This window comes from Berkeleyomyces rouxiae (assembly GCF_048999995.1).
Source record: "Berkeleyomyces rouxiae strain 22BRR77 chromosome Unknown BrBRR77_ptg000007l, whole genome shotgun sequence".
Lineage (NCBI taxonomy): Eukaryota > Fungi > Ascomycota > Sordariomycetes > Microascales > Ceratocystidaceae > Berkeleyomyces > Berkeleyomyces rouxiae.
The window spans coordinates 207,848-234,616 of NW_027396497.1; the positions used below are offsets into that span (position 1 = coordinate 207,848).

The 26,769-nt window shown below is 52.6% G+C and overlaps 8 protein-coding genes across 8 annotated transcripts; 4 read left to right on the forward strand and 4 right to left on the reverse strand.

The window, feature by feature from the left end:
* Positions 1 to 2,371: 2,371 nt before the first annotated feature.
* BROUX77_005834 (uncharacterized protein) lies at positions 2,372 to 3,646 on the reverse strand (the record flags this gene model as incomplete). Its single annotated transcript, XM_073750751.1, has 1 exon — positions 2,372 to 3,646. One exon carries the CDS (start codon positions 3,644 to 3,646, stop codon positions 2,372 to 2,374), a length of 1,275 nt encoding a protein of 424 aa, XP_073603704.1.
* A 4,449-nt stretch (positions 3,647 to 8,095) lies between these two features.
* Positions 8,096 to 9,139, forward strand: BROUX77_005835 (uncharacterized protein; the record flags this gene model as incomplete). The annotated part of the gene is made up of 4 exons (XM_073750752.1): positions 8,096 to 8,110; positions 8,449 to 8,560; positions 8,682 to 8,819; positions 8,892 to 9,139. The coding sequence occupies 4 exons, from the start codon at positions 8,096 to 8,098 to the stop codon at positions 9,137 to 9,139; spliced, it is 513 nt and encodes a 170-aa protein (XP_073603705.1).
* Positions 9,140 to 9,926: 787 nt separating this feature from the next.
* On the reverse strand, positions 9,927 to 11,549 carry BROUX77_005836 (uncharacterized protein; the record flags this gene model as incomplete). Its single annotated transcript, XM_073750754.1, has 2 exons — positions 9,927 to 11,408; positions 11,475 to 11,549. 2 exons carry the CDS (start codon positions 11,547 to 11,549, stop codon positions 9,927 to 9,929), a joined length of 1,557 nt encoding a protein of 518 aa, XP_073603706.1.
* Positions 11,550 to 12,277: 728 nt separating this feature from the next.
* On the forward strand, positions 12,278 to 13,457 carry BROUX77_005837 (uncharacterized protein; the record flags this gene model as incomplete). Its single annotated transcript, XM_073750755.1, has 2 exons — positions 12,278 to 12,337; positions 12,396 to 13,457. The coding sequence occupies 2 exons, from the start codon at positions 12,278 to 12,280 to the stop codon at positions 13,455 to 13,457; spliced, it is 1,122 nt and encodes a 373-aa protein (XP_073603707.1).
* Positions 13,458 to 13,739: 282 nt separating this feature from the next.
* Positions 13,740 to 15,761, reverse strand: BROUX77_005838 (uncharacterized protein; the record flags this gene model as incomplete). The annotated part of the gene is made up of 1 exon (XM_073750756.1): positions 13,740 to 15,761. One exon carries the CDS (start codon positions 15,759 to 15,761, stop codon positions 13,740 to 13,742), a length of 2,022 nt encoding a protein of 673 aa, XP_073603708.1.
* Positions 15,762 to 16,821: 1,060 nt separating this feature from the next.
* Positions 16,822 to 20,266, reverse strand: BROUX77_005839 (uncharacterized protein; the record flags this gene model as incomplete). The annotated part of the gene is made up of 2 exons (XM_073750757.1): positions 16,822 to 20,060; positions 20,227 to 20,266. The coding sequence occupies 2 exons, from the start codon at positions 20,264 to 20,266 to the stop codon at positions 16,822 to 16,824; spliced, it is 3,279 nt and encodes a 1,092-aa protein (XP_073603709.1).
* A 2,399-nt stretch (positions 20,267 to 22,665) lies between these two features.
* BROUX77_005840 (uncharacterized protein) lies at positions 22,666 to 23,656 on the forward strand (the record flags this gene model as incomplete). Its single annotated transcript, XM_073750758.1, has 3 exons — positions 22,666 to 22,740; positions 22,815 to 23,029; positions 23,152 to 23,656. 3 exons carry the CDS (start codon positions 22,666 to 22,668, stop codon positions 23,654 to 23,656), a joined length of 795 nt encoding a protein of 264 aa, XP_073603710.1.
* Positions 23,657 to 23,997: 341 nt separating this feature from the next.
* Positions 23,998 to 25,362, forward strand: BROUX77_005841 (uncharacterized protein; the record flags this gene model as incomplete). The annotated part of the gene is made up of 1 exon (XM_073750759.1): positions 23,998 to 25,362. One exon carries the CDS (start codon positions 23,998 to 24,000, stop codon positions 25,360 to 25,362), a length of 1,365 nt encoding a protein of 454 aa, XP_073603711.1.
* Between the last annotated feature and the right edge of the window lie 1,407 nt (positions 25,363 to 26,769).

Here is a 26,769-nt window from a genome sequence, read left to right on the forward strand (position 1 = left end):
TGGCTACTGGTGTTCGTTTCGTTTCATTCTCAAATGCCTCAGCAACAATGTCGCCTTCAGAAACAGGCGCAGCAGCCCTACGGAAAGGAATTTCCGACACATCATCCCCATGGACAGCAAACTAGTACTGTAGAGCGTCGGGCTCCGATAGGCTATGGTGCAGGAAAGCAGCTCGCACGTTGGTTGTCAAGATTGCATAAGAAATTCTACTAGCAATCATGTACTGAAAAGTCTGTACCAAGGTGTTAACGACTACTTCACAAGCCACTTGGACATTCTTCTTTCTTTCCTCCGGAAGGTTTAAAAGACTTGGGTCTTCCGATGAGAAATATCCTGCCATCTTATACTCTTTACAATGCGCGAAGATGGAATCATTGGTTCCCTCGTCTTTTTTGAGGACACGTCGAAGGGTGCTAGGTTTGAACATCTGAGGCGTCTTGTGCGGATCAAAGCCAAGCCCTTCGTGGTCTCCAATTGTTCTTTGTCGGCGCACAGGGTATCTAGACCTACTCGGCCGTCGCTTGTCCGAACCTTTATTGGAAGAGGATGATTCATAAAAGGAGGACAAGAGGCAGCTTGTTTGCAGGTTAAACCGGGATCAGTGCCAGACCGGTCTCTCTGATAATCATTGGCTTCATCACCAGTATCTGGAATGCCCTTATCGGCGTTGGCAGACTTAACATCCGGAGGCAAAACCGCTAGAAGCAAAGAAGAGCCCTGTTCAAGATCTTCCGGCTCTTCAACCACAGCACTGGGAGCGGTCTCATCAACTAATGAATGGGCATCAGGCAGTCCAGTTTCAGGGCCTTTCTAAGAGGCGTCGTAGAAATTTCTACTGATGGTTTCCTCTACCAGATCCATGTATTTCTCCCTATCATCGGATCTGTTTTTGAATAAAACCTCCTTAACACCACAGGGCTTTCATTTGGCATAATGGTCAAAGATCCGCTTAACAGGAGTCTCAGTAGCCAAGACACAAAAAGAGGCACATGACGCCTCGTCCCCAATGTTCACATCTTTCAGAAAGAATTGACAACCGCTAACACCCTCGTATGATAGAAAGAGTCGATCGTCTCCAAACAATTGACCAAGAGCATAAACCCTTTCGTCGTGGATTTTGGGAAACTCAAGCCATGCGCTAATCTGCGTGAGCTCGCATTTCAATCATTTCAATCATTAGCCAGTCTGGTTTCATCACGTGACAGACACATGACGCTAGACCCGCCAAAGTCCCTCTGTGAAACACCCCCGTCATGTACATGTGTTACACGCATACATCTCTTTTTTTAGGAGCCACATCTTGTGAAACATACATTGCATAACTATCACAAAAGACGACTATCAAAGACAGATTAGAACCCATATTTAGAGAAAGAATCGGTCTGGCTCTGCACAATCTGTCTACTGCCCTAACCCACCTCTATTTCTTGATTTCAACGAGGATTTTATGAGTGACATTATTAGTCAACACCTGCACATGTTTGATAGGAGAGGATTCACCGCCTGTTGATCCAAGGCCTGCATGGAAGCCTCAGGACTGGCGACCCGCTTCTTCTAGTTTGTAAAGAGTAGCTAATATGTGAGGTTTGAGACGCCAGTAGTTGTCGGGACACGGCTTTGGCCCAGCAGTACATCGCTTTTGCGTTGGCATTCTAACCTTTTTTTTCATTAATTAGATTTCTTGGTTTGTTTAGATGCAGGTCTTTGAATGTTCTCTATTACATTGACGATAGCCTGCGCAAAATATAAGGTCATCGTCCCTCACGAATGGGCGGTTCAATCAAGATCCTGATCATCATCATTATCATAAAATGTCGCCGGGTTTTTCTTTTTTGCAATGTTCATCCCTGCCTACTACAGAAGAATGCGGGGATCATAATATCAAAGTAAGAGAGCAACATGTAATAGGTTCTTAAAACAAGACATCGAGTAGAACATCAAGTTGTTTCTATTTTTTTCATAGCTAGTCAAGACCATGAATGAAAGAAGGCACTTCCACGATGAGTATTCAGTTAAAAAGAGCCTGAAGTACACTAACAAGAACGATACATATGGGGGGGGAGTCGAAGTGAGGGTAAAAGGGTATGAGATATACACAAGAAAGTAGGAGAATGGAAATAAAAGTAACAAAGCAAGGCTGAATGATGGCAAGGGTGAAAAGGACAAGCGAGAAACCAAGCAAAAGAAATGACAAGAAACTCAAGAGTTCTGCAACTCATCAGCAGGAACAATGGGCAAAACAAGGGGACGCAGGCATATACAGAAACATGAGTAAAGAGGCAAGGCCAGGCAACAAAGAGAACAAGAGAAGACAATAACACACAAGACAGACAGCAATGGACTGAACAGGCTCACAGAGACTCCGCGGGAGCTAGATGTGTGCTGCTACCGAAACCACGGCAGACTGTAGACTCGGGCTTTGGCTGCATGCCTGGGTGGCATGGTGGCACTTGAGCAGAGCAATGTCTGAAGCAAGGTGCGATTGTTGGTGCTGGGGCTTCTTCTGATCGTATGGTCTCTCGTCGAGGTCCTGGTGCTCCGACTGGGCCTGTTGCTCCTCCTGCTCTTGCTTCTTCTTCTCAAAAGCTTCGCGCGTGCGCATGCGCTGCTCAATATGACGCGTGCCGGTATACCGGGTGTTTAGCAGCTTGTCCCAGAAGGTGAAGAAGGGCTGTGAGAAGTTTGTCTTGATGCCCCAATTCTGGTGGTGGATGTCGTGGTACTCGGCATTGTTGCTGGAGATGTGTTGTAAAGGGTCCCAGGGTAGTGAGTAGCCGCAGTGATCGTCGACGGTCTTGAGGGTTGAGAAGGAGAAGAAGAGCATGCCCTGACGTTGGGTCAAGCCGGCGATCAGGTAGGCAATACCGGCACCGAGCGTATCCAGCAGGAATCCTTCAACGGGATGGTTGTACAGGGCGCCATAGGCGTATGGCACATAGAGGCGATGGTGGCGCGAGTGGAAGGTGGTGTACATCCAGCGGTTGGTATGCATGAGACGGTGCAGGAAGTACTGCCATGTGTCGACCCAGGTCACAGCGACAATGAGCTGGATGGCTGGCACAATCACATAGTAGATCAGGCGGCTAACGGCCAGCTCCCAAGTGGCAAACGTCGGTACGGTATTGCTGTCAAGCTGAGTGGTCAGAGTGGGGTAGTAACCGCCAGCCAGCACGCCGGCCAACAGGGGGTGTGACTGGGCCATGTTGGCGGAAATGTTTGCGGCATTGAGGCCCAGTAGGTTGAGCAGGACAGGGAGGCCGCGCTGGGCGCGACGGAGACGCTGGGCCCAAACAGCAACGTCGTACTCCTCCCGGCCGTAAGTTGGTGCTTCCTCGGCGAGCGAAAGGGCCAAGCTCGTGGCCATCTGGATGATCTGCTGGAAGATGGTGTCGCGGGCAACTTCGTAGCGCGAGACCTTGTTGCGCGATGTGATCTCCTCGGGGGTGTGAATGCGGTACTGGGCCCAGTAGTCGTAGGTGTCGATGAAGTGGAAGAACATGGACGCGACCCAGTACACAACCACGGGCAATATGGCCACAAGGGTCACATCGCTAGCGAGCCGAGGCAACAGGTCAGGCAGCGGCTTTAGTGTGTACTCGGGAAGTGGCGGTAGCTCATCGAGGAGCGTAGCATTTGGTAGCGCCATGGTGAGGCAGGTTGCGAGGGGAGGCTATGTGATGGTGATGGGTGTCGGAGAAGGCAGCCAGACCTTTTGACGATGGCGAGGTCCAAGTCCCAGGTCGGGGCGGAGGTCGGGGTCGAGGTCGAGACAACTTTGATCGGATCTCGGGTCAAGGACACAGGAGGCACAGGGCGTGTTTCTCGGGAAAAGAATAAACGGCTAGACTAGACACAGAGGCACGGGAGTTGCGAAGAATACAACAGCAGAAGAAAAATAATACAGACGCAGATGCGCAGACAATCTTTGGGCGTCAACGGTGGTGGAAAGGCGAGGAAGAAGGAGGGCGACGAGGTGGTGAAGCTATGTAGCAGAAGAAAAAAAAGAATAGAGTCACTGGATTAATTGCAGAATAAAGCGACGGGCCAGCCATGTAATAAATTAAATCTCAGCAAAGAACGGCGAGCCGAAACGGGAATGCAAAAAAGAGCAGAAAAAAAACAAGAACATTTAAGCGACGTCACGCCAAGTTGTTGGGAGAGCAAAGTGGAGGTACCGATACAAGGAAGACATGCATAGCTAACTGCAAATATCGGCCAGTGCTGCTTTTAGTGATGTAGACGCTGTGGTCACCGGCGGTTTTAGGGGGTGCAGCGCTGTAGCGAGCAGCCAGAGAGGCTCACAGGCTCTCGGCTTCGGCAGAGCGCTCGGTGCTTGGTGCTTGGTGCTTGGTGCTTGGTGCTTGGTGCTTGGTGCTTGCAGCCCTTGGGAACTTTGCAACGTCTGAATCAGCCCGCCGGATAAACTCTGAACAGCACGAGATGGGGGTTTGGGGGTGGGCTGACATTGGGTGGCTCAGAACTGTAAGTGCGGTGATGGTTGGGCTGGGAGCAGCACACGAGGGCGAGGACATCTGAGAGCACTAAGTGTATGTATGTATGTATCTATACACGCATCCCTCCTCATGTGGTGCCGTCCGCCATTCGGCTTGGAATAGACATCAGCCAAGCATCAGTCCGTCAATGAGAACTATGAACAAACTTTGTGGCCTGCTCCAGTCGGTCGGTCGTGTTGCTTTCTTTATCTTTAGCCTTTCGTGTCGCCCTCCAGCTGTGCTATAAATACAGACCGCCGTGCCATGCACGATAGGCGTGGCAGGCCTGAAAGTGGACCGCCACAGCTGCAAGCACCACTGCCGCAGCCACTGAGTCAATAAGTGCCAGTCCTGTATTTTCTGCATGAGGCGCGCGCTGGGCTGCTCTGTGAGCCCTCGGCGCCTCCCTCCAGCCGCCAGCAGCAGGTTCTCCTGGTTACCGTGCAGCGGGCCTCCCTGTACTCAAGTTGAAGAACGCCGGGCCTGTAAGATTAGGCGCGACCAGGAGGGAGGGGGAGAGACGCAACCCAGCATGTCGTTATGTGTGCATTCACACAAGTACTGGCAAGTCGTTTGTCTGTGCTGCGCCGGTTGATTTACTAGCTGGGTTGACCCAGCCAGCAGACCCAGCCAGCCTCCTTTTCCTCCGTGGTCTGATATGTTTTATTCTGCTCTTCTCTTGGCAGCTCTTCCGCCAACAATGCCAAGTGGTAATATGTAGTTACATGTGCACATAGTTAACCAACTGGTTACATGAGCCAGCTTCAAGAAGTACTTGTACTTGTGTATGTAAAGTAGCCACACAACTCCATGCGTAGAACGCAAATGTACGCAGAGCCAAGAAGACAGACATCCAGACAAGACCGCCCCACAATCTCCACGGGCCAGGGCCTCCCCTGCCACTATCCCTCTCCGCTCGAGTCAGTCCTCCAATCCTCGCAGCAAGCCAGTCTGCTCCGTGAGACAAAGTCGATCCAGCCAAATCAATCAGCTGCCGCAAGCAGAAGGCCAACGGCGGAAAGACAGCAAGGGCAAAGAGCATGTACATATGTATGCACACGATCGTGAACAGAGATATGCGGAAAGAAAAACCTGTGAGCTGCCAGCCCGGTTGCCAACCAGTCCGAGCCAGTCGGTATCTATGCCCAGGGAGTCTTGTGCTCCTCTGTAGTCACAAGTAGTTATACAAGCGCCAGTACCCCTCTTCCCCCTCAACGATCGACATCATCGCACATATCTACCCACCCACCGCTGTTCACACCCCGTATTTTTCTCGCTACGCATGCATTTTTTTCAACGGGGGGGAGGAGCGGAGCGCGGGCTTTTCTTGTCGTCTCTTGGCTGCTTAGTTGCATTGCATTAACAACCTTGTACCAAGCATAAGCCAAGTAGGAGGCAAACCAAACAAAACACACCCAGCAATTGCATGTGTCCGTCCAAGCCCTACCTCTTGAAAGCAGCATAGTCAGGTGCTTGAAGGTGGTCCGCTCAACAGCAGCAGCAGCAGCCCAACAGCCATGGTTCCGTTCGGTCTGCGTCTGCACTGCATCACAGCTGCACGCACTTGTAGAGCCCTCTCGGACAAAACACAAGCCCGCCGTCTCTGCCTCTGTTTCTTTACCTCCGTACGTACATATATGGATTTGTACATGCTTGTACACTCCTCTCTGCTTGTCTCGTGGCTTTTCTCTCCCCCGCTCCATTCCGGCCGGCCCGCCGCGATATCGACGTCGTTCTCCAAGAATTCACGCTCATCGTCACATTTGACTGGAAACGCGATTTTTAGAGTTACACCGACAACATCCAAGGCCCACTATTTTTGTCCCTCTTGCCCAGACCCGCCGTTTTCTCTTTCTAGTCAAGAAACACAGCACAAATAGCAATCAATACCCTTTTTTTTTTCCCAAGTCGTGTCGTGTCTCTGACCAGCCCGCCTAGCCCTTGGCGGAACGCGGATGGCGGATAGGCGGATAGGCGGATAATGTGTAACCCTAACATTAGGGTTTCGTTTTTGCGTTGATGTTCTGGCCCCCATCTACATTCTCCCTGACCCAATAACATCAGGAAGAGCTAAAGCGACTTAGCTTAGTCGCTCAACTAACGTGAAATAACCACGAGCCCACCTTTAATTTTCCCTGCGTACAACTAAGTTTGTACAAGTGCCGGGCCTTGGTTCATGGTCATGTTGTTTCTGGTTTTTGTCACGCACAAAAGTACATGGCGTTGACATCACCTTATTTTTTGGCCGTCGTCTATTATCTGATGCTCTTCGTTTTGGTCTCCGTTCACCTGCTTGCTCGTTCCCGAATTTTGCCGCGTTTGCTCCGTTGGTCGCGCCTTGATTATAATTGCATCCCTGTGGAAGCATCTAGCTATTAATTGTAGTTATCCAATACCGCATGTACTGGTACTTGTCCCATCTTCATTCCCAGACCCTAGATCCCGCCCGTACACATATATACACTTCGGCATCGCCTTTTTTTTCATCTCTATAAATACCTTTTTTTTCTCCGGCTGCCGTTGTGCACCATCCCGAGAAGCTGCGAGACACCGCGGACTTAAGAACAAACAGACACCAACGCAAACGCAGCTGTAGATGTAGATATCGAGAAAAAAATTCATCACGGCACTCACGGAAGCAAAAGGTTCTGCCAAAAACCCAACACCGCCCTCGTGGCTACCGTTCAGGCTCAATTCTGCCCTGTGCCCTCCCTGCCATGTCGCTTTCGTTGGTGATGCTGAACAACTAGCGCCTGTGCTTCGAGCTTCAAATCTTATGTCCAGATGGCAAAAAAATGAACGAAGCTCCACCGACTAATTAGTTACAAGTCATAAAAGAAGATCAACCCGGTAAAAAAAAACCACGCTGTGACACTCTTGGTTGTCTGTGACTGGACATGACGCTGAACTTGCCACAGCCCTGTTTCATAGTCTTAGGGTTATGAAGAGCCATCAGACCCGTGGCAGCTGTCATGACAGCTGTCGAGAAAACAACCTTGATGCTCCTTATCACTTATCAGCATGCCCCACAAGAGGCAAAGGAAAAAGTGTGTGCAGCTGGGTCAATTGGGCTTTTGAACTTCCACGATAGTACCATGTACCACAGTGTAAGCCAGCAATGGGAAAGGACATGTAGAAGAATCTGGCGAACAAGATTGGTGGTGGACTGTGTGAAAAATTGGGATACAGATCTGAGCTCAATCACCGTGATACAAATATCCACAATGCCAATATACAGTACTTGTTTCCTTACACAAGTAGTCAGCCCCTATGAAACACCCTCCCTTGGCCACCGGATAGAGCCACAAGATGAGGGGCACCTTCTGTTTGTCTCTTTGCGGAATAAGCCCCTCCTCCAATGGCCTACACCAAATTTTCCCCGCCAAAAAAAACCTTCCTTCCTCCTCCTTGCTTCGTTTTGGTATCTCTTTTTTTCTCCTCTTTTGTTTCTTCTTCTCTTTGTCTTCCTCGTGATCTCCATACTTGGTGAGTCTTCATATATCTCTCTTAAACGTTCAAATTCATACCCAAATCTAACCTTCTTATCTTCGCCGTTTGAAGTTTTTTCTTAGTTTCCCAACGATCCCAAAACAACCACCAAAATGATTATCTACAAGGTACGTCGTGGCCTTCAATAACCAATCGCCAAAGCATGGTTCATTGTCACTCCGGAGTCGTCGCTGTCTCCATATCACCACATCCATTCTTCTTATTATCCCAGCGGTTCTTGATGGTGGTGACTGTCTGAGGATCACCTGCCTGCGCCTCATTGATCAAGACAAGTACTGTCATGTCAGCCTGAAGTCAAACCCCCTTTCAGAGCCAATCTGGGGAGACGTGATATCCTCGGTGTTTAACGAATGATGATCAATAAAAAAGCTTCTCCATAAAATCCAATCCGACTAAAGCACAATTCCTGTTGAGTTTGACTAACTGTTGCCCTCCCTCTTCACAGGACACCCTTACCGGCGATGAGATGATCTCCGACTCCTACGACCTGAAGGAGGTCGGCGGCGTTGTCTACGAGGCTGACTGTGCCATGATCACCGAGGGCAACGTCGAAATTAGTAAGTACCTTCTGACTTGCCCCTTGCCACATATTCATTGATATATTTCTGGCCATATCTGGGTGTAAAATCCCCGTTCTTGGAATCAGTAATCGTTTCTAACATTTTACCACAATTTTAGACATTGGTGCTAACGCTTCCGCTGAGGAGGCCGAGGAGGTTCTGGAGGATGCCGTCGTCAAGGTCAACAACATCGTTCACAGCTTCCGTCTGCAGAGCACTTCCTTCGACAAGAAGTCCTACCTTTCATACCTGAAGGGCAAGTGAAGTCCTATCTCCCCATGTTCTCACTGATTTCACGAGTTTTCACTAACACACCATTCCAATATAGGCTACATGAAGAAGGTTAAGACCGAGATGCAGAAGCGGGGTGCCTCCGAGGTTGAAATCAAGGTTTTCGAGACTGGTGCTTCCAAGTTCGTCAAGGATGTTGTGCTCCCCAACTTCAAGGATTACGAGTTCTACATCGGTGAGTCCATGGACCCCGATGGCATGGTTGCCATGTTGAACTACCGTGAGGATGGTGTTACCCCCTACATAACCTTCTGGAAGCACGGCCTCAAGGAGGAGAAGGTGTAAATGGAGAAACCCCAAAAAAAAATGCACCATTTTGATTTCCGATACTTTGAAGCAATATAATAAATCAAAGGGAACAAGAAAAAGAGAAGAATGCATGACTATTAGCTGCAACTAGCTGCAATGTCCTATCCACTCCACTGCACCAACTCAACGTGAGGTTTTTCAAGGTGTTCGAGTGTCGCTGGCGCTTTTTGGAGGTCTATCTTTCAGTGGTTTTTGTTTTTTTTTTTTTTTTTTAAAAAATAGAAGGCGACACGAGGCTGTTTTCTTAACCTGCCCAACACGGGGTGTAGTTGCCGCATGGGAGGCCGATTCAGTGCTCCATACCGGACGTACTTGTGCTACACAGACTTTTTTTTTTTTTTTAGCACCGTTGTCATGAACCAGTGTGAAATGGATACATGTGATGACAGATGGCTTAGATGCTGATGTTAGAAAAAGGAAAAAAAAAAGTGTAGAAATACGGGACTTGAATCTCTAAACACCCTTTTGAAATGAATAGTTATTACTACACTATTTAACCCACATCGATGAAAAAGAAACATGTGCTGATCATGGTCAACGACCTCTCTATTTGTATAAGAACGTTGTTTTGATATATACCAAAGAAGCAAATACTCGGCCGCCATTGCCGTGGGATAAGTGTGATATATGAGACTAGAAAAAAAGAAGAAGAAAAAAGAAACAGAGAAATATCATACTACCAGACACACCAGAGGGAAAAAATAAAATAAAATAAAGGTGCCCAAAAGCAAATAGCGATCTCAACCATCACCCTCTAATTGTGCTACCACAGCGGCTTTGTGCTCATGGGCAGAGGCGGCGGCGCATCACCGCCTCCCGACCCAGGTCCAGGTCCAGGTCCAGGCCCAGCGCTACTTGCGCCCGACAAGACAGTAGGCTTCTTCTTTGGCGGGGGCGGCGGTGGCTTTTTCTTGCCTGCGACACTGCTCGCGATACTGCTTGCGACAGAGTTTGGGGATGATGCAGACAAAGACTGGCCAAGCATGGGCGGTGGTGCAATGATTGTTCGTGGCGCGGCATCAGGCGGGTTGCTGCGTAGTTGCTGGGAAGAAGCACGTGTGGATGCGACTGGCGGGGGGAGGATAGATGATGCCGCCGAGGGCGTGGGCGAATGGGACGAGGAGAGAGCCGGGGCCGCGGCGGGAGAGGGAGAAGCGGCAGGGGCTTCAGGGTTTGCGCTGCTGCCAGATCCTCCGCTGAAGCGGGCTGCGAGCCCAGAAGCCTTCTCCGACAACCCGTACTTTTGGTTCATCTGACCCATGCGCTCGCCGATGCGGTATTTGCTATTTGCCTCCTGCGCCTTCTGTGCACCCTGAACAACCTGGTCGCCGTGGCGTTGGCGGAAGTTGTCTGCTGTTGATGCCGCACTGCGCATGTCGGACAGGGAGACCTTTGATGGGTCTTTTTGGAGAGCCTGTGCGGTACGTAGCGCGGCTTGCTTTTGCTCAAGTGTAGTACCTTGGGCTGGGGGCGGAGGAGGGGCTATTGTCGTTGATGTAGTCGATGTAGGAGGTGCGGGAGATCCGTTGCGAGAGCCCATTGGGGAGAAACGCTGGAAACGCGCCGAGAGTTTGTCCATTGTGCCACCTGCAGCTGAAGCCGAGGCTGCGGGAGTGCTAGTGGTAGAGGTTGCAGGGGCGGTACTGGGTGTTGACGAAGGCGTGTTTGAAGAGGAGCCAATGCCAAATGCTGGCACTGATATACCAGCTGATGCAAGCCGAGACATGGCGCTAGATGGAGGCGGTTGCATGGCAGCGACAGTGTTGCGCACAGGGGGAGGGGGTGGCTGAATTGTAACATTGCCAGCGTTGCGCGCCGGTGGCGGCGGGGGCAGTTGCTCATTGCTCAACGCAGAGGAGGCCACAGATGAAGCCGTATTCCGGCGAGGGGGCAATCGCGGAGGTAGACTGGGCGGTGTGGCAGCGGCAGCACCAGCGGGAGGTACCTTGTTGTCTTCATAACCCTGGGTTATCTGCAGCGGGGGGCTCGTAGCTGACTGGTACGAAGGTGGAGTTGGGGAGGGCTCGATAGCCTTGCTGCCACTCCCATACATATCAGTGCCGACCTGGAAGCTGACGGGTTTGCGGGGGCCGGAAGAGGGCGGAGAGGGCGGAGGCCGGATACTAGCTTCGGTGCGCTTGGGTGGCGGGGCAAAGGAGTTCGGGTCGCGGAGTTGGTTGACCGGAGTAACGTAGCGGTTAGCGCCCTCTTCTTCGGCCTTCTTGTCGCGGCCAATCATGGTATTCTATCAGAGTTAACAGGTGACTAGAAGTGGGAGGGGGTGAGGGGCCAAAGGCGAGTGCGGACTCACAACCTGCTGACGGAAGGTCTGCCCCGGCTTTTCCGGATGCCATCCATCTTTGAAGATCGACTTCGCTTTGTCCATAAGTCCGTTTTCCAAGAGTTTCCGTAGGCGATTCTAGGCTGAAATAGCGAAACTGATAAGGCCAAAAAATATTTTGGAGGAAAAGAAGTGCTCAGAAGGAGAGTTTTCAGAAGGCCAGAGACCATTCAATGGCTGATGGCCGCAAAGAGAAAGAGCAAACGGTGGGCTCAAGTTCAGGGAAGCTACTCTAGTTCGAGCAAGCAAATCCTATCGCAGCCTAAAACGGCCTAAAAGGGTAGAAGCTGCCAGGGTCTCCGCACAGCCAGGAGTAGGTGCAATGAGGTAATTCGTGCAGTTGCCCAAACTAAGATACAAAGCAGTTGAACTGGGCAAGTAGTGACATTTGCTCTTGCCAATATTCTTGCGATCTCTCCTTTTCACACCACGTCATGGCCAGGGGCAACCCGAAAGTGAAAGACCAACGGAACCCGTGCTTCCTAAATGACGTGGATATGTGATTATTGCCAAAAATAGACTTTAGCAGAGTGTGAAAACGGCCAATGTGGGGAGATCGACACAGGCCCATTGCCCATTTTACACCAATAACCGGCTTTTAGCACAGGGCGGTGAAAACGCGTTCAAGGTGGGTGGTGGCAGTATCACAAACAATTGCTTCAACGACTGTGCGACCATCAAGAATACATCGAGTATTGGAGTCTGGAGTTTACGCACCGCGGCCTGGATAATCACCTCAAGTTGTTTCTTTTTTTCTATTTCCGGCTGCAATCATGGCCGATGCGGCTGCTAACACAGAAATCCTTACCGAGCACTTTGGCTACCCGCCAGTCGTGAGTCGTCTCTCTTGCATCTCCCTCCCCATCAACGTCCCTGCTAACCCTTTGCCAGAGTCTGCTCGATGACATCATCAACGCTATCAACATTCTGGCTGAAAGCGCCCTGATGTCTATTGAGCAAGGCCTCCTGCGCTCACCGCCCGCAGCACTCGGCTTCCGCCCCCCGCGCAAAAGCAAAAAGAACAAAGCCACCGCGCCCGACGACGCACCGGACGCCGCCTCTGTTGAAACCGCCGCACGATTTGAGATTGACAACGGCACGCACCAACTCGAAACACTCCTGTGTTCGTCCATCGACCGCAACTTTGACATCTTTGAGCTGTACGTCATGCGCAACATCCTCAGCTTGCAGCCCGACGACCGGGCCTGGATGCGTTTGCGCCACTACGACGGCCTTGACTTTTCACGCCTGCACGATGAGGACGCGCCCTCGGTTGCCGGTGTGACTACCCTGCGCCGCAAGCTGGGTGCATCACAGCGCCTAACCGCCATGCTTGAGGCTGAAAAAGCGCAGAACGCCGCGCTGCTGGACACGCTGCGCAAGCTCGTCGAGCGGACTGTGATCAAGTCAGACCCGGATGCGCCGGGGGCCAATGGCGCTGATGCCGGTGCTGCCGCCACGGCCGCGAGCGCAGACGCGCCGCCTGGCCCGCTTGCGTTCTTGCACGCCACTGATGGGCTGGGCGCGGCCGACGCCACGGCACCGCTACAGACGACCACGGCCTTTGCGCTGTCGCAGCTGCCAGCGCTGCGGGCGCTCAGCGCGTCGTTGCGTAGTATGGCGACAGATCTGCAGCCTGCGCCAGATGCCGTCGCCGATGGGGATAGCAACAACGATGGCGCAGGCGCTGAGACGCCAGGACGTCGCTCGTGGCGAAAAAGCCGCGTCGATTACGTCGAGACAGCGACTCGGAAACACATGGAGCGCACGCGCGGATTGGAACTGGGCCCACAGGGCGAGGTACGCGATGGCGAGTGGCAGGGGGCCGGACGCAAGATCCGGATGGCGGAGATTGAGGGGCTGGAGAACGTGTTGGCGCTCATGGGTGGTGGTGCAAATGGGGAGCCACAGCGAGGGCAGGGTGAAGGACGCGAGTCAATGGACGAATCATGATGGGAAAGTAGTGATGCGGTGGCTTGTGAGAGAGTGGGTGGTAATTCTTGCTAGGGACGGCGTTTGGCGTTAGGACGATACACTTCTATTTAGGGTTAGACAGCCCTGACGATATGACGGTTATGAATCTGATAGCTTGTAAGAGCAGAAAACGAATTTATATTTACTGAGATAATAACATGCGATAGCTTTAATCTTGGAAGCAACGGCGCTGGGAACCAATTCATCTGGAAAAAGAAAAGAAAAAAAACAAAAACAATGGGAGAAGACAATTAGCGCCGGTTACATTTCATCAGACAGCGCCAACTTGTCTTCGTCGGTCCATGCCACACACCGTCCCAGCCAGTTGCGCTGGCGACAACGCGTAGCTGTCGTTGGTGTGGAGGAAGGAGGCGGCGCCGTGGGGGCGGCCTCGTCGCGGCATCCGAAGAAACGGCCGGGGATGCGGCACGTAGTAGTGGGAGTGGCTGTTCCGATAGTAGTAGTGACGGGGTCCTTGCAGCCCCACCAGCCGGGCTCGTAGCATGTGGTTGTTGGTGTTTCGGTGGCTGTCTGGGTGGGTGTCTCGTCTCTGCAACCCCACCAGCCAGGCTCATGGCAAGTTGAAGTAGAAGTCGTGGGTGGAGCAGTGGTGGGAGCAGGGTGATTGGTGGTACTAGGAACAGGATCTTTGCATCCAAACCAGCCGGGAGTTTTGCAGGTAGAGGTGGACGTGGACGTGGGGGTGGTCTGGTCTGTAGTGGTGGCAGGCGCCGATGTAGGCGGAGCCGTGGCTGTTGTGGTAGTGGTCTCGTCTAGGCAGCCCCACCATCCGGGAGTTTTGCAAGTCTCCGTGCGCGTACGCGTGAGAGTCATGCGGGAGGTTGAGGACGACGACGAAGTCGTTTCCGAGCCGTTGCTCTCAATCATCTTCCAGTTACCGCAGTCGCGGCACTCGGGCGTGCGCTTGCACTTGGGCACCTCGTCGTACTTGAGAATGACGTCGCGGATGACAGCGCGGATCTTGTGAGTACCGATGCCCACGCGCCAGCCCTTGTCAGCCACCACATCCCAGACACATTCGTAGCCGGTGTGACATACGGATTCCATGGCGTAGCCAGCATAGGTGCACGTGGCAGTGGCGCCGTTGCAGGTGCCGATGTAGACGGGGTCAGCGGTGTGGCCAAAGTGGTAGGCGCCCGTCATCTCCCGCGTCTGCAGCAGACTCTGCATGTAGCCTGGTGGCGTAGGAAGGCCGAGGCGAGCGGCGGGCAGGGCGTCAGGCACGGCTTCAAAGGTGACAGTGGGGAGGCCATAGGTTAGGCCGAGAAAGGAACTAACAGCTCCGCCCAGCGAATGGCCGGTAACCCAGATGTTGGAGTTGGGATACAGCTGCGTGACGTTGGTGTAGAGCTCCTTGACAGCGGTGTAATAGCGGCTTTCTTCCTGCAGCTCTTTGCGCACACATGTATTGTTGCAGGTGTATGTGCCGGTGGCACAGTCACAGACCTGGTGCCATGACCACTGGCCCTGCTGGCCACAGCAGCAGCTGAAGAAGAGATTGTCGTTTATCTTGTCGTTTGTGGTGGTGCCCTGGCCGTCCCAGAGCGCCGCCGATGTGCCCTTGAGGCCAATGACCACGGTGGAGTTGGTTTCGTCGGCAAAGATGTGGCCGCGCAGGCCGTCGCCCTCCCAGCCAAAGTCGGCGCTGCGGTTAAAGGGCGCGCCGACATCGTCCCAGTCAGCCTGGTCAGTGTCCTCGACATAGGCGTCGCTGCACATGAGCGCCAGGCTCAGAACCGTCTGCTTGTTGGTGACATCGGGGCCCGAGACGGTATCGAGCGACCAGGCGGAGGGCGACAGGGCGCCCAGCTGGCCAAAGCGGCGCGTCTGGGTGACAAGAGCATCGACGACGGCCGGCCGGCGGTCCGCCAGCCGCTCAATCTTGGTGGGCGTGCTGGAAGCCAGCAACGGCGGCAGCGGCTCGCGGTCAAAGCCACCTTCAGAATCCGCAGCCAGGAAGACGTTATCGGCGGTGTGGAAGACATCCTTGCGGCGATGCAAGCGCGGGTGTTTGTGTGTGCCGTGGTGGAAGATGTGGCGCAGCGTAAATATGTGCTGCGCTGGGACGGGGTCATCGGCAATCGGCTCGGTTTCAGAGGGCAGATTGAGGTCTGGCGGCAGGACGAGATCGGGGCGGAGGACGTCCTGGCTGGCAGCGGCGACGCCAGCCGGTAGAGAGGCGGCAAGGAAGGAGAGAAGAAGACCGGCGGTCACGCGGCCGGCTGACGTGCAGCGCGAGGTTTTGGCGGGCAGCGGCATCATGGCTGGCGTCGAGTGTGCGGAGGGAAGAAGAGCGAACAGCGGCAGCGGCGATGGTGATGTCCCAGAGGCGAGAGGCTGAGGGCCAGAGTCGAAGATAAGGAAGAACAAGCGAATTAATCAGCAAAGCGTGGGTGGGCGGGTCTCTACGACGTCATCGAGCACAAGGCACGCAGAAAGAGACACACAGAACAAAGAATTGGAGGCAGTCGGCGTTGGAAATATTGACACGGGAAGCCCGAGAAATGCCACAAAGTCTAGAGGCAACGAGATATTCAGCAAGCCAAGGATTGGCGAGGCTGAAGCTCTAACCAAAGAGAGAGAGATATTTAATCCCGTGCTACGTATGTAGTTATCGCGGAAGGAAAACACAGCTACAAACGGATGGGTTGGATGCCTATTTGCGCGTTAGCGTTGGCGCTGGTGTTGGTTGAGGAGAGCCTGCACCGACCTGACTGCCCTGTACCGGTTCTGGTTAGCCTGCGTAATGACCGTCTTTAGGGCGCCGGCACTATATTTTACCCCTTCTCCAGGCTCTATCCAAGCAGCCGCTGCCTGTGACCCCCTGTATCCCCCTGTAGCCCCCCTATGTCCCCGCCCATAGGAACAGTGCCCATAGCTCCGCCCCCATCACGTCATCCATCCACCTGTCAAGCCATGACGCCGCCTGGGCTTTTCTTTCCCCTTACCTTACTGCCCCTATAGAACACCAAGCTAAGCATAACCAACACGGTGGACACATGAGAATCAGAAGAACAACTACCTAACTACATGCATACACATTAAACACTCCAAAACGCCCACATGAAACAATGCCGGACGCCGGGATCAAACACCCGTGCGCGCCCAAGTCTGATGCTAACAAGCAATAATGAAGAACCACAAATCGATAACTAACTAGTTAGTTAATCCAAGAAGAGTACCATGTTTGTTTCCCAAAGGAAATACCATCTCCAACGTACTAGACCAAACAAGACCACTCAAAATGCCCCTAGGGGCGTTGCAGCCTCTCCTCCTCCTGCCTTGCTCTCCATCCACTTCACCGCTCCCATGACGGCGGATTCTACCTGCCCATAGGCTGCGTGGCCGAGGTTGCTGCCGGTCCCGTTGATGCTGCTGCTGTAGCTGTCGTCGTCGTCGTCATGGCTGACTGCAGGTAACCTAGCAAAAAGTTTCTGTCTGCTGGTGAAATCGGCGTGTTCTTGCCACCGTTCGACGGATGCGATGCGTCGCTCATGGCTGACGCCGCCGACGGTAGCCGATTAAAGGCCTCAGCCACACCATATTGCGACTGGTGCGCGTGCCCGTGTGCGTGTGCATGTCCATGTCCATGTGCGTGCTGAGCAACATTTTGACGGTTAATCTGCCCCGTATTCAACCCTACTTGCGCCGCTACATCGGGCCCTTTCCCGTTGTCAAAGTACGCTGCTTCGGCGCCAGGCACCTGGGACTGACTGAGCGGATGGGGCTGGTGGCCATGTGACTGATAGCCGCCCCCGCCACCGTACTGCGATTGATACTGCATATGTGGGTGCTGTGCTTGTTGGCCTTGGCCATATACCTGCGCAAAATGCTGCTGCGGCGAGCCCTGTTGCTGAAGAGCTGGCGCCATACTATGCTGGGGCTGCTGTTGGAACTGGCTGGGTTGCTGCTGGAAGCTACCAGGCTGTTGCGGCTGCGGTTGTGGTTGCTGATGAGCTTGGTCAGGCATGCCGCTGAATAACGAGAGCAGCTTTTGCTTTTGTTCAACTGTGGCTTCTGGTCGCTTTCCACTGTTAGGCACCGGTGCACCGTTGATGGTCGGAGGACTAGAAATGCCAGACTGACTAGGTGCAGTGCTTTCCAAGGTTGACCGATCGAAGTTGTATGGGGTCTGTGAGTGTCGCGAGTGGCCCCCAACACTGGGAGAAATTGAGCCTCTTTGAAGCAAGGGCATGGGCGATTCAATCGACACGGTACCGCGAACATAGGGCGGGTTTGACAGAGAACTAGACTGCCTAACACCACCCTGTGCTATAGTTCCAGGAATCGAGTTGTGTAGATTCTGGCCGCCGGGATCTGCGCCTCCATTTCTCGAGTTGGGGAAGGCCTGGCTGCTCAGAGGTGACTGCCTGTAGCTTCCCGGATGGGATACATGTTGTTGCTGCTCGTTGATAGATAGCGAAGGAGAAGGTCCATTCTTGAACATGTCAAGCAAAGCTGACCGTTGCTTATCTGAAGACATTCCCTGCTGTTGCGTCTTTTGCATCATGCCATTGAGAATGGCCTGGCCATTGTGCATAGCCATAGGGTCCATCTTTGGATAAGAGCCCACTTGAGGTTGACCCATTTGTAATTTCATTGGTCCATTGCCGTCAAGGTCTCTGTTAGCATTTCCACTACCATTACCAATAGTTTGTTGAGCTCTGGCAAGCTGCTGCTCAGGAGTTTCATTAGGCCATGACCTTTGAGGCTGCGTTTCTGACGTCGGCTGCTGGTGCTGTGAGGCCGGGATAGAAATGGGCTGCGTTCCAGAGTTTCCATCGTTACCAAAAATACCAAGAAGTCCCTTAGTATGGCTCGAAAGACCGTTACTAGGAACATAGCCGCTGTGGGGGGCAGAATGGGGAGGGTTCATGTCGTGCTGGCCAGAAACGGGTCTAGAGCCATACTGACTCCCTTGGTAGCCTGCAGTAGACTGAGGCTGTGATTGTGATTGAGGAGTAGATTGATCGGATGTATGGTGCTGTTGGGTGTAGGCCCCGGGGCCCATCTGTTGGTGTTGATGCTGTAGCTTTGGCTGAATCTGTGCATCGGGGTGGCCCAAAAAGCCAGTTGGCATTTGTTGTTGCTGCTGCTGCTGTTGCTGCTGTTGTTGCTGCTGCTGTTGTTCCTGTTGCTGCTGTTGCTGGAGTCTCGTTTGCGCCAGAATGGCTTGAAGCGAATATGACTGGCCCTGTTGTTGCGGCTTCCCATTAGTTGGAGGGGGTGTCGCGTAGCTCAATAGGCCTTGGTCCAAGTTTGCCTTTTGCACCTGTGGTGGGATCGGCTGCGGATGGTGAATCTGAGTGGGAGGTGTTTGTTTAATGAGTGGCGGCTGGGTAGGTTCGGGGTTGGGATGAGACGAAGCTCCAGCGTGGTAAGAATACTCGGAAGACGGCTGGCGTTGCTGTTCTTGCTGATACTGCTGGAACTGGTGCGGTTGTTGCTGCTGCTCTCCGTTGTATGATTGCCGTGACCGTTGGTTTTCCTTGACATCAGACTTTTCTCCGCCAATCTTGAGCATGGACATGAGGTGGTCCGAGATATCAGCGCCATTGACAGGGGGCACGGGAACGTGGACATTTTGAGCGCTCCCGTGGTGGCCAGAAGATTCTAGGTTCATCAGACGATGAAGATCATGGCTGGCATCATCGAGATTAGCCTGCGGTTGTTGTTTTGGCTGCTCATCGTAGGGGTAGCCATTATTCCCGTGGCTATATGTATGAGCCTCCAGGGCTTCGGCATAGGCGTCTTCGGGGATCCCACTGGGTATCGAGTGAGACAGGTCTGTAGCGGCGCCCTGTTTTCTAGCGTCGATTCTCTTTTGTTTTTGTACCCACTTCTTCAAAGGACCAAGGAAAGGTGCGACAATGTAGAAGCGGTTGTTGGCGGCCAACGGATTTGCTGCAGCCGAATGGGACGTTTCCTCGTGGAGCGGGTTGTTTTTCTTGCGGAAGGTAGGAAGTTCGGACAGAGGAAACCACTCGATCTTGGAGATTTCCTTTCTGGTCTTGGGCTCGAAAGGCGTCGTCATGGGGATATTACGGAAGACATACAAGCGAATGGCTTGTTCTCTGATGTTGAGTTCAATGTATTTGACGGCCTCGTCATCGGGCACCAAACCAGCATCGCGTAGTTCCAACCCGGTTTCTTCTTCAACTTCTCGGATAGCACAGTCAAGGTCGTCTTCGTCCATGTTGATCTTTCCGCGGGGGAAACTCCAGCTAGCAGTTTTCTTCCAGCCTTTGACCAACACAACGTGGTCCATAGCTTCATTAAGCATGATGGCACCACGGACGGGAATTCGCTGCTTGTATTGCATAAAGTTCTCGAAGGCCTTTTCATGGGCCTCGACGGGAAAGTCGGCTAGTAGTGGGCAATGCTTGAAAATCATGGCACAGAAGTTGCGGAGAGTGAGTGTGGGGAGACTGGGATCGGCAGGTCGAATGAAATCTTCGTAGAACCACTGGGCTTCCTCGACGTGGAAGCAGATGCGTTCCATGGAAGAAAGATCCTCGGCGGGGAGATTAATGATGAAGCGAGCGCAGAGGTCATCGAGCCCTAAAAAGGTGGTTTGTTAGCGGAGAGACACATACATATGCAGGAGACAAAGTTGTCGGTGGTTGATGACGGTTGGCAGGATGGCGATCTCAGAGGTGGTGATAGTGATTCAGCCAGCTGAGTCAGGGATCGAGATCGGGATCGGGATCAGGGTCAGGACACTTACAATCCTCCAGCGTGCGGAGCTTGCTGTTATCTAGAGCCATGGCTGCGGGAGTCAAACAAGCATGCTAGAAGCGGAATTATGGATTATAGGGGGAGGGTGACACGTGAATCTTAAACTCGCGGCGGTAGTGGACGGCGGTGGCAGAGGTTGGACCGATCTGAGCGGGCAGAGCGGGCAACTATGGTTAAATCTGTGAGGCACAAAGGCTTCTCGGTATGCGGCTGCTATCGGTACGTGATATCACAAGCTACAGAAGACAGGAGAGACGTCAAGCTGGGGAAGCAGTAGAGAGAACGATGATAATGGCGATGGCGAAGGCGGCGGAAACAAGAAAAAAAAGACAAAAAAAAGAGAGCCACTGAGTATGACACCAATTAGGCCATGCGTCAAGTTGGGCGGAGAGGCAGAGCAAACACAAGGCAATGCAGAGCGGGAACGATTGGTGCGAGCAGAAATGGAAGAAGCAAATCCGGGCAGGCAAGAGAAGCAGAAGAAATAAAAGGACAGCGTGGGAATGACGGCCTGGGATGACGATGAAGATGATGATGCTGATGCAGAGATGCTGATGCAAATGCAGATGGAATAGGCGTGGCGAGATGGGTTTCGGTGTGGTGTGGTGTGGTGTGGGGTGCTGTTGGCGTGGGTTTGGGTTCGGGTTTGGGTTGGGGTCTGATCTAAACTGCCCCAAGCCAAAGGTAGGCAAGGCTGAAGACCAGGTTGGGTGAGTTTTGAGTGGGTTTTGGGCGGGGTGGAGAAGGCTGAGCGCCCAAGGAAGTGGACACTGGGCGGAAAAACAGCAGAAAAAAGTGAGGGGGGAGTTGGTGGAACGCTGTTAGGTTGGTCCACGTAGCACGGTCGACAGCTAGGCAAGTAAGTACCCGCTACCTGCAGTCTGGTGTGCGGCACGCAGGACTTTAGGTACTGGTACAAGATGTGCGTTCACAAGAGGCCCTCCCTCCTGTGTCGCTGCAGCTTCCCGTTTTCTGCTTTCCGGTGATGTGGCAATCAGTGGTTGGGTACCATAAAAAACACGAGCCTGCGAATCGCGATACCCTACATATTAGCATACTTTTACAGTTGTAGAAGTATCATTAGCTACTTGTGAATTGATTTGTGTCAAGATGCAAAAGAACGACCACAATAAAAACTTGTAATTTTTGCATTATGATTGGGTTAGAGCCCTATCTTTGTCACCGGCGGAGAAGAGCCGGTGATTAGGGTTAATATCTTCGAAATATGGGGCCGGTAGGGTTATGGCTTCTGCGGCTCCCGCATACGACACTTAAAATCCCAAGTCCAGTCTCAAGTCTCAGTAAAGCCTAGAGTCTAAAGTCTTGTCCACTACAGATTCCAACTCGCAGCTCAACCTGTAGCGTGGCGGCCTCTATCTAGCCCAATGCAAATGCAACCCTAGACCACAAGTTGTGGGAGACACCAACACTAACGTCTGGCCTTTGGCCGTTCTGGCCTAGTCAGCTCATTGAAAGAGGCGCAGACCGTAGAATTTCACTTCTAGCTACTAGGTAGCAGAATTTCTAGAGGGAGCCCAAACTATCCCTGGCAAGACCCCAACAAGGCCAGCTCTTCCGGCTCTAAACATCGCCAGTCTGCCGTCAAAGAGAAAGAGGCCGCCATGAGAGCAAAGAGGAGCAGAGGCGGCATCACGGAGGGTTTGCTTGTACGTACAACATACATCCTATGTAGCGGCAGGAGCGATGTGTCGGAGGGAGCAACTCCGTAGCCGCAGCAAAGTATGTACATACATAACTACATACACAGCTAAAAAGTTGCTGCTTTGTGGCAGGAGCGAGGACACAGGAAGGTACGCGGGTATGGATAAAAGGGCGCCGTCTTCTTTGATAGACCCGTGGGAAACGGCAGCTGGATCCCTTGATCTTTCACAACTCTTCAATCAGAGTTTTCATTGTCTTCTTTATCCTCCATCTCCATCTTGCCCTATTTGTCCTTTTGGAACTATCATCACCATCATCCATCTTCTTTCATCTTCTATTAATTAGTGCTAGTTACAGTTATTTTTGTCTCCCTACTTGCCGATATCCTCTTTCATTCGCTCGCGTTCACATCATCGTCTTTTCTCTTGCTGCCGCCGCTTTGCATCTCGACTGCGATTGGCGTGGCCATCTCAAAGACGGCGACAAGCGCCAGGCGTGTTTCCTCACATCCCTGTTCACAGTCAACGAAGCGCCGTGGCCCCAGAGCCTCTTATCTGCTGTGCTGTTTTGACGAGACACAAAGCCTGGTGATATTTAATTGCCTTGGCCTTTGGACTCCTGTCGAATTCTTAACCATAGACATCGCCCGTTTCTTGACTGTCGTGTTTTCATCTCCAATCCTCAGTTTTGCACCTGCTGTACTCTAACTGTCACAATCTTATCCTGTTTTCCCTCTTCGTACGACGTCCGTTCACCTATCACAAAAATGTCCGGGCTCATCGCCAAATACGTCACTCAACGCATCCTGGGCGAATCTGTGTCCAATAAATTTGGCACCGAGGTAAGTAGTCACTCTGTATTGGACATTATCCAGTTCTGTTGCTGGATGCTGACATTTGACTGTTCATTTTATAGGACCCTTACTTTGAGTCTGTTCCAGCAACTCGCCTCAATGGAAAGCCCAACGGCAAGACAGTCAGACGCAAAAAGGCAATCCCGCCAGGCCTTTCTGAGCATGACGCTAAAGTTTTGACTAAAGTCAAGCGGCGTGCTTACCGCCTGGACATGTGCTTGTGCAACTGTTGCGGAATCCGCTTTGGATGGAGCAGCGTTATAGGCTTGATTCCTGCGTACGTTAATTCTACTCTTCTTCGGGGCGTCTACAATTCCTGAATTTGCCTCCACTCTACATCATTTGTCCAACTCATGTACCCTTTTTGGCCATTTGACACGTGCTAACATCTTCCTTTAGAATTGGCGATGTAATTGATACGCTCCTAGCCCTGATGGTTTTTCGTACTTGCAATCAAGTCGAGGGTGGACTGCCCGCTAGCCTGCGCGCACGCATGCTTCTTAACATCATGATCGATTTTGGTGTTGGACTTGTGCCTTTCTTGGGCGATGTAGTTGATGCTGTATTTCGAGCCAATACTCGCAATGCCGCACTTCTTGAGGCGCATCTGCGCGAGGTTGGCCGGAAGAGTCTGCGTAAGAGCGGCCTGCCGATCCCTGATATTGACCCGTCTGATCCCGCCGAGTTTGATCGTGGCTCCTCATCTTCAGGTAGTTCGTCAGACGAGAGAGTCCCACGCCCCAAGCCCGATGACCGCCACCATCGTCGCGAGCAGCCCACTCTTCACGAGCCCATGCGCCCTCCGAGAAGTTGGACAGGCCGCCACCGCGAGGAAGATCTGGAAGCTGGAACCGTGCCTAAGCCGCATGCGCCTAGACCGCAAAAGAAGACTCGGAGATACTAGCTCTTCTTCTGAGCGATGCTTTTAGTGTAGCTTGTGAATATAAATTTGGCTGTTTAGTACATGACTTCCCTCCGATGGCCACCGCACTAGACGTCACACACGCCGTTAACAGTCTGTCGCCACTATGTGTATACTAACTAGATGCTTTCGTCGTAAATAACCATGGCTTGGAAAACTACAAAAGAGCAGCGTTTCTTCTTGATACCACCGGGACCTGTTTTCTATTTTTCTACTCTTTTTCATCACACTCCCGGCGCTACTTCACTGTGTAACACACCCCATCTGCTCGCAGAGCTCTGCCCTTTGCTCTTGTTGTTTGATCCCCGTTGATATCCAACATAATGCGTCTCACCGATATTTCTCGCCTGCGCCTACCGCTCGCAGTGGCTACGCTCACGTCTGGTCTTGCTGGCGCCGTGCCCAACATCGGCAGCCGTGATGCGCAGAACATCAAGGACACCACTGTCGCATTGGCTCACGCCAATGTTGCAGTCGCCAACGGTATAAACCTCACTGATGTGACTGGGCCTGCGGACAGCACCGTAGTTCAGGGTCTTCCTGGATCTGCCCTCAATAAGACGGTGCCGGATGCTCTTCAAGGTTCCATGCCCGCTCCCTTTCTCAACGAATCCCTGGCTGAACTCATCCTCAGTCTGGCTCCACTCGACGACGACACTGCTCTGCGGGTGCTTAGCAACAAGCTTTTGACGATGAACAACATTGAGCTGACCGAGAGTCTATTTCCCTCCTTGGAACATCAGGACAACTCTACCGCTCCCGATCCCGCTTCTTCTGCTACCCATAGCGATGCTGTCCCCCAGACCAACGCTTCTTCGACTCAGCACTCGAACCACTCTGGCATTAAGCCCGCTGCTTATGGCAACGCCACCTCGTCGGCGGGCCTAGTGCGCCGCATCACGGGCTCTACTGGCTGCGGAATGGAGCAGCTGGCGTATGACAATGATATCCCTACGACTGTGACTGTACATGGCCTGCAGCGCCACTACTACGTCCGCATCCCCGAGTCGTATGACCCCGAGCACGCGTACCGGATCGTCTTCACCATGCACGCCTTCCGTGGCAGCGCTGCCGCCGTCAAGAACGGCGACCACGGCTACGACCCTTGGTACGGCCTTCCTGACCAGGATCCCGATGACTCTACCATTTTTGTAGCACCCCACGGCTTCGCAGGCATGTGGCTCAACGCAGCCGGCGAGGACACTGCCTTTATGGAGCGCATTCTAGCCGACGTCGAGAGCCAGCTCTGCATTGACCAGAACCAGCGCTACATGCACGGCTACAGCTTTGGCGGCGCCATGGCCCACGCTACCATGTGCCACATGGGCAGCGCATTCCGTGCGGTCTCGGTGTGGTCCGGCGCGCCGATTAGCGCATGCTCGGGACGCCTGCCCCGCCCTGTTGCCTACTACGGCCAGCATGGCACGCACGACGCCGTGCTACCGGTGCCCCTGGGTCGCAAGCTACGCGACCAGTACCTGCTACAGAACAACTGCCGTTACAAGTACGCGCACTCGCCTGAGCGCGGCTCGGGCGACCACACTGTTACAGAGTACACGTGCGACGACAACCATCCGGTCGTGTGGGTGGAGTTTGACGGCGGCCACACACAGCACCCCGAGGATGATTGGTCGGGCGAGCAGTGGTCGCCCCGCTACACGTGGGATTTCTTCACTCGCTTCTTCTAAGCGCAAGCATGGAAAACTTAGTGACCGACAATACAGGAGAAGTTATTTGGATATGAGAACTGAATTTTGTCAATGTCGAAAATACACGGTATGGTCATGGAAGATTGATGTGAGACACGGATAGTCTTGTTCTTTGTTTTTATTTTATTTTTTGAGGCTCAAACTGGGATTCTTGTGCCAATGGAAGGGGCCTGGACAACCAACACCTTTGCTTCCCGGTCTCGTTGCTATTGTTAAACTCAGAATGTATAACTAGTTGATTATTAATTTTGTCGTTTTTTAAAACCAACCAAAATGTTTTTCCGTCCGTGTTTTGCACTATTGGCTGTTGAGGTCTTTGGTGATGTTCGTAACTATGCATTCTATAATGGTTGTACTAACTAACTAATATTGTCGCTTGGGTTTGAGCCTGGGATTTGGCCGCCGACAATGGCCAGCGCGCGCCTTTGCCCTTGCAGCAGGCAGATGGAAAATTGGTGATGATGTGCTTATCAATCTCCGACAATGATCCGAGGTGAAAGTCCGAGCCACGACTGCGCTGGCCAGGCGAGAATGCATAGTTGACGGGCAAATAGACTATTAGCACATGCTGAATCCCCCTTTCTCAGCTAGTCTCAGAAACAGTGGGGGCGAGGGGGCATCTAGAACGTGTATGCGGTACTTGGAGATGCCGGGTTTTGAAGATCTGATAAGCAGAATGCATCGCGAGCCCCACAAGAGCAGGGAGGCGCGGGTTGTTTCGATACTTCTGGGCTTTGACGCTGGAGAGGGATCAAGGGACAATGAACAAAGACACGAGGACCGAGTGAGAATGGAGAATGGGGAAAGGGGGAGGGGCGCAACTTGCATGAAAGTAACTCGTTCGTTGCAAGGGCGCAGGAAGCAGGCGAGGAGAAGCGATTTGCCTGCCACATTCCATACGGCTGAGCTGAGCGGCAGAAAGCGGTAAGGCCAACGTCGCCTTGGCGCGTGGACTTGAAATCGTATGTCGAGTCGTGTTTCGCGATTAATTAATTAAACAAAAGAACACGACGTAAAGGAGCGAGCAAAGGCCCCGCGACCGGGAGCCCTGGACTTGTTGCTATGGGTACTGGGCGGTGAGTAAACAAGGGCCTGGTTTCTACGGCAGCGATAATGTGTGAGCCTAGATCTAATCGTTGCCTGATTCATTGATTCACTGGCACTGTCTCGGCCGCAATATTTTCAGGCAATCGGATGCGTTTTCGGTCTGTGGATTGTCGGCCGCCAATGTATTCAATAAAATAAAATGGCGGCATGAAAGCGGAAGCTATAGTTGACTATCTGGATTCTGAAAAACAGAGATGTACATGGATACATCGCAGCACAGACGCGGTTCGAACGCGTGAGTTTCGCGTCACTGCATAAAGCCACTTAAAGCAGCATCAC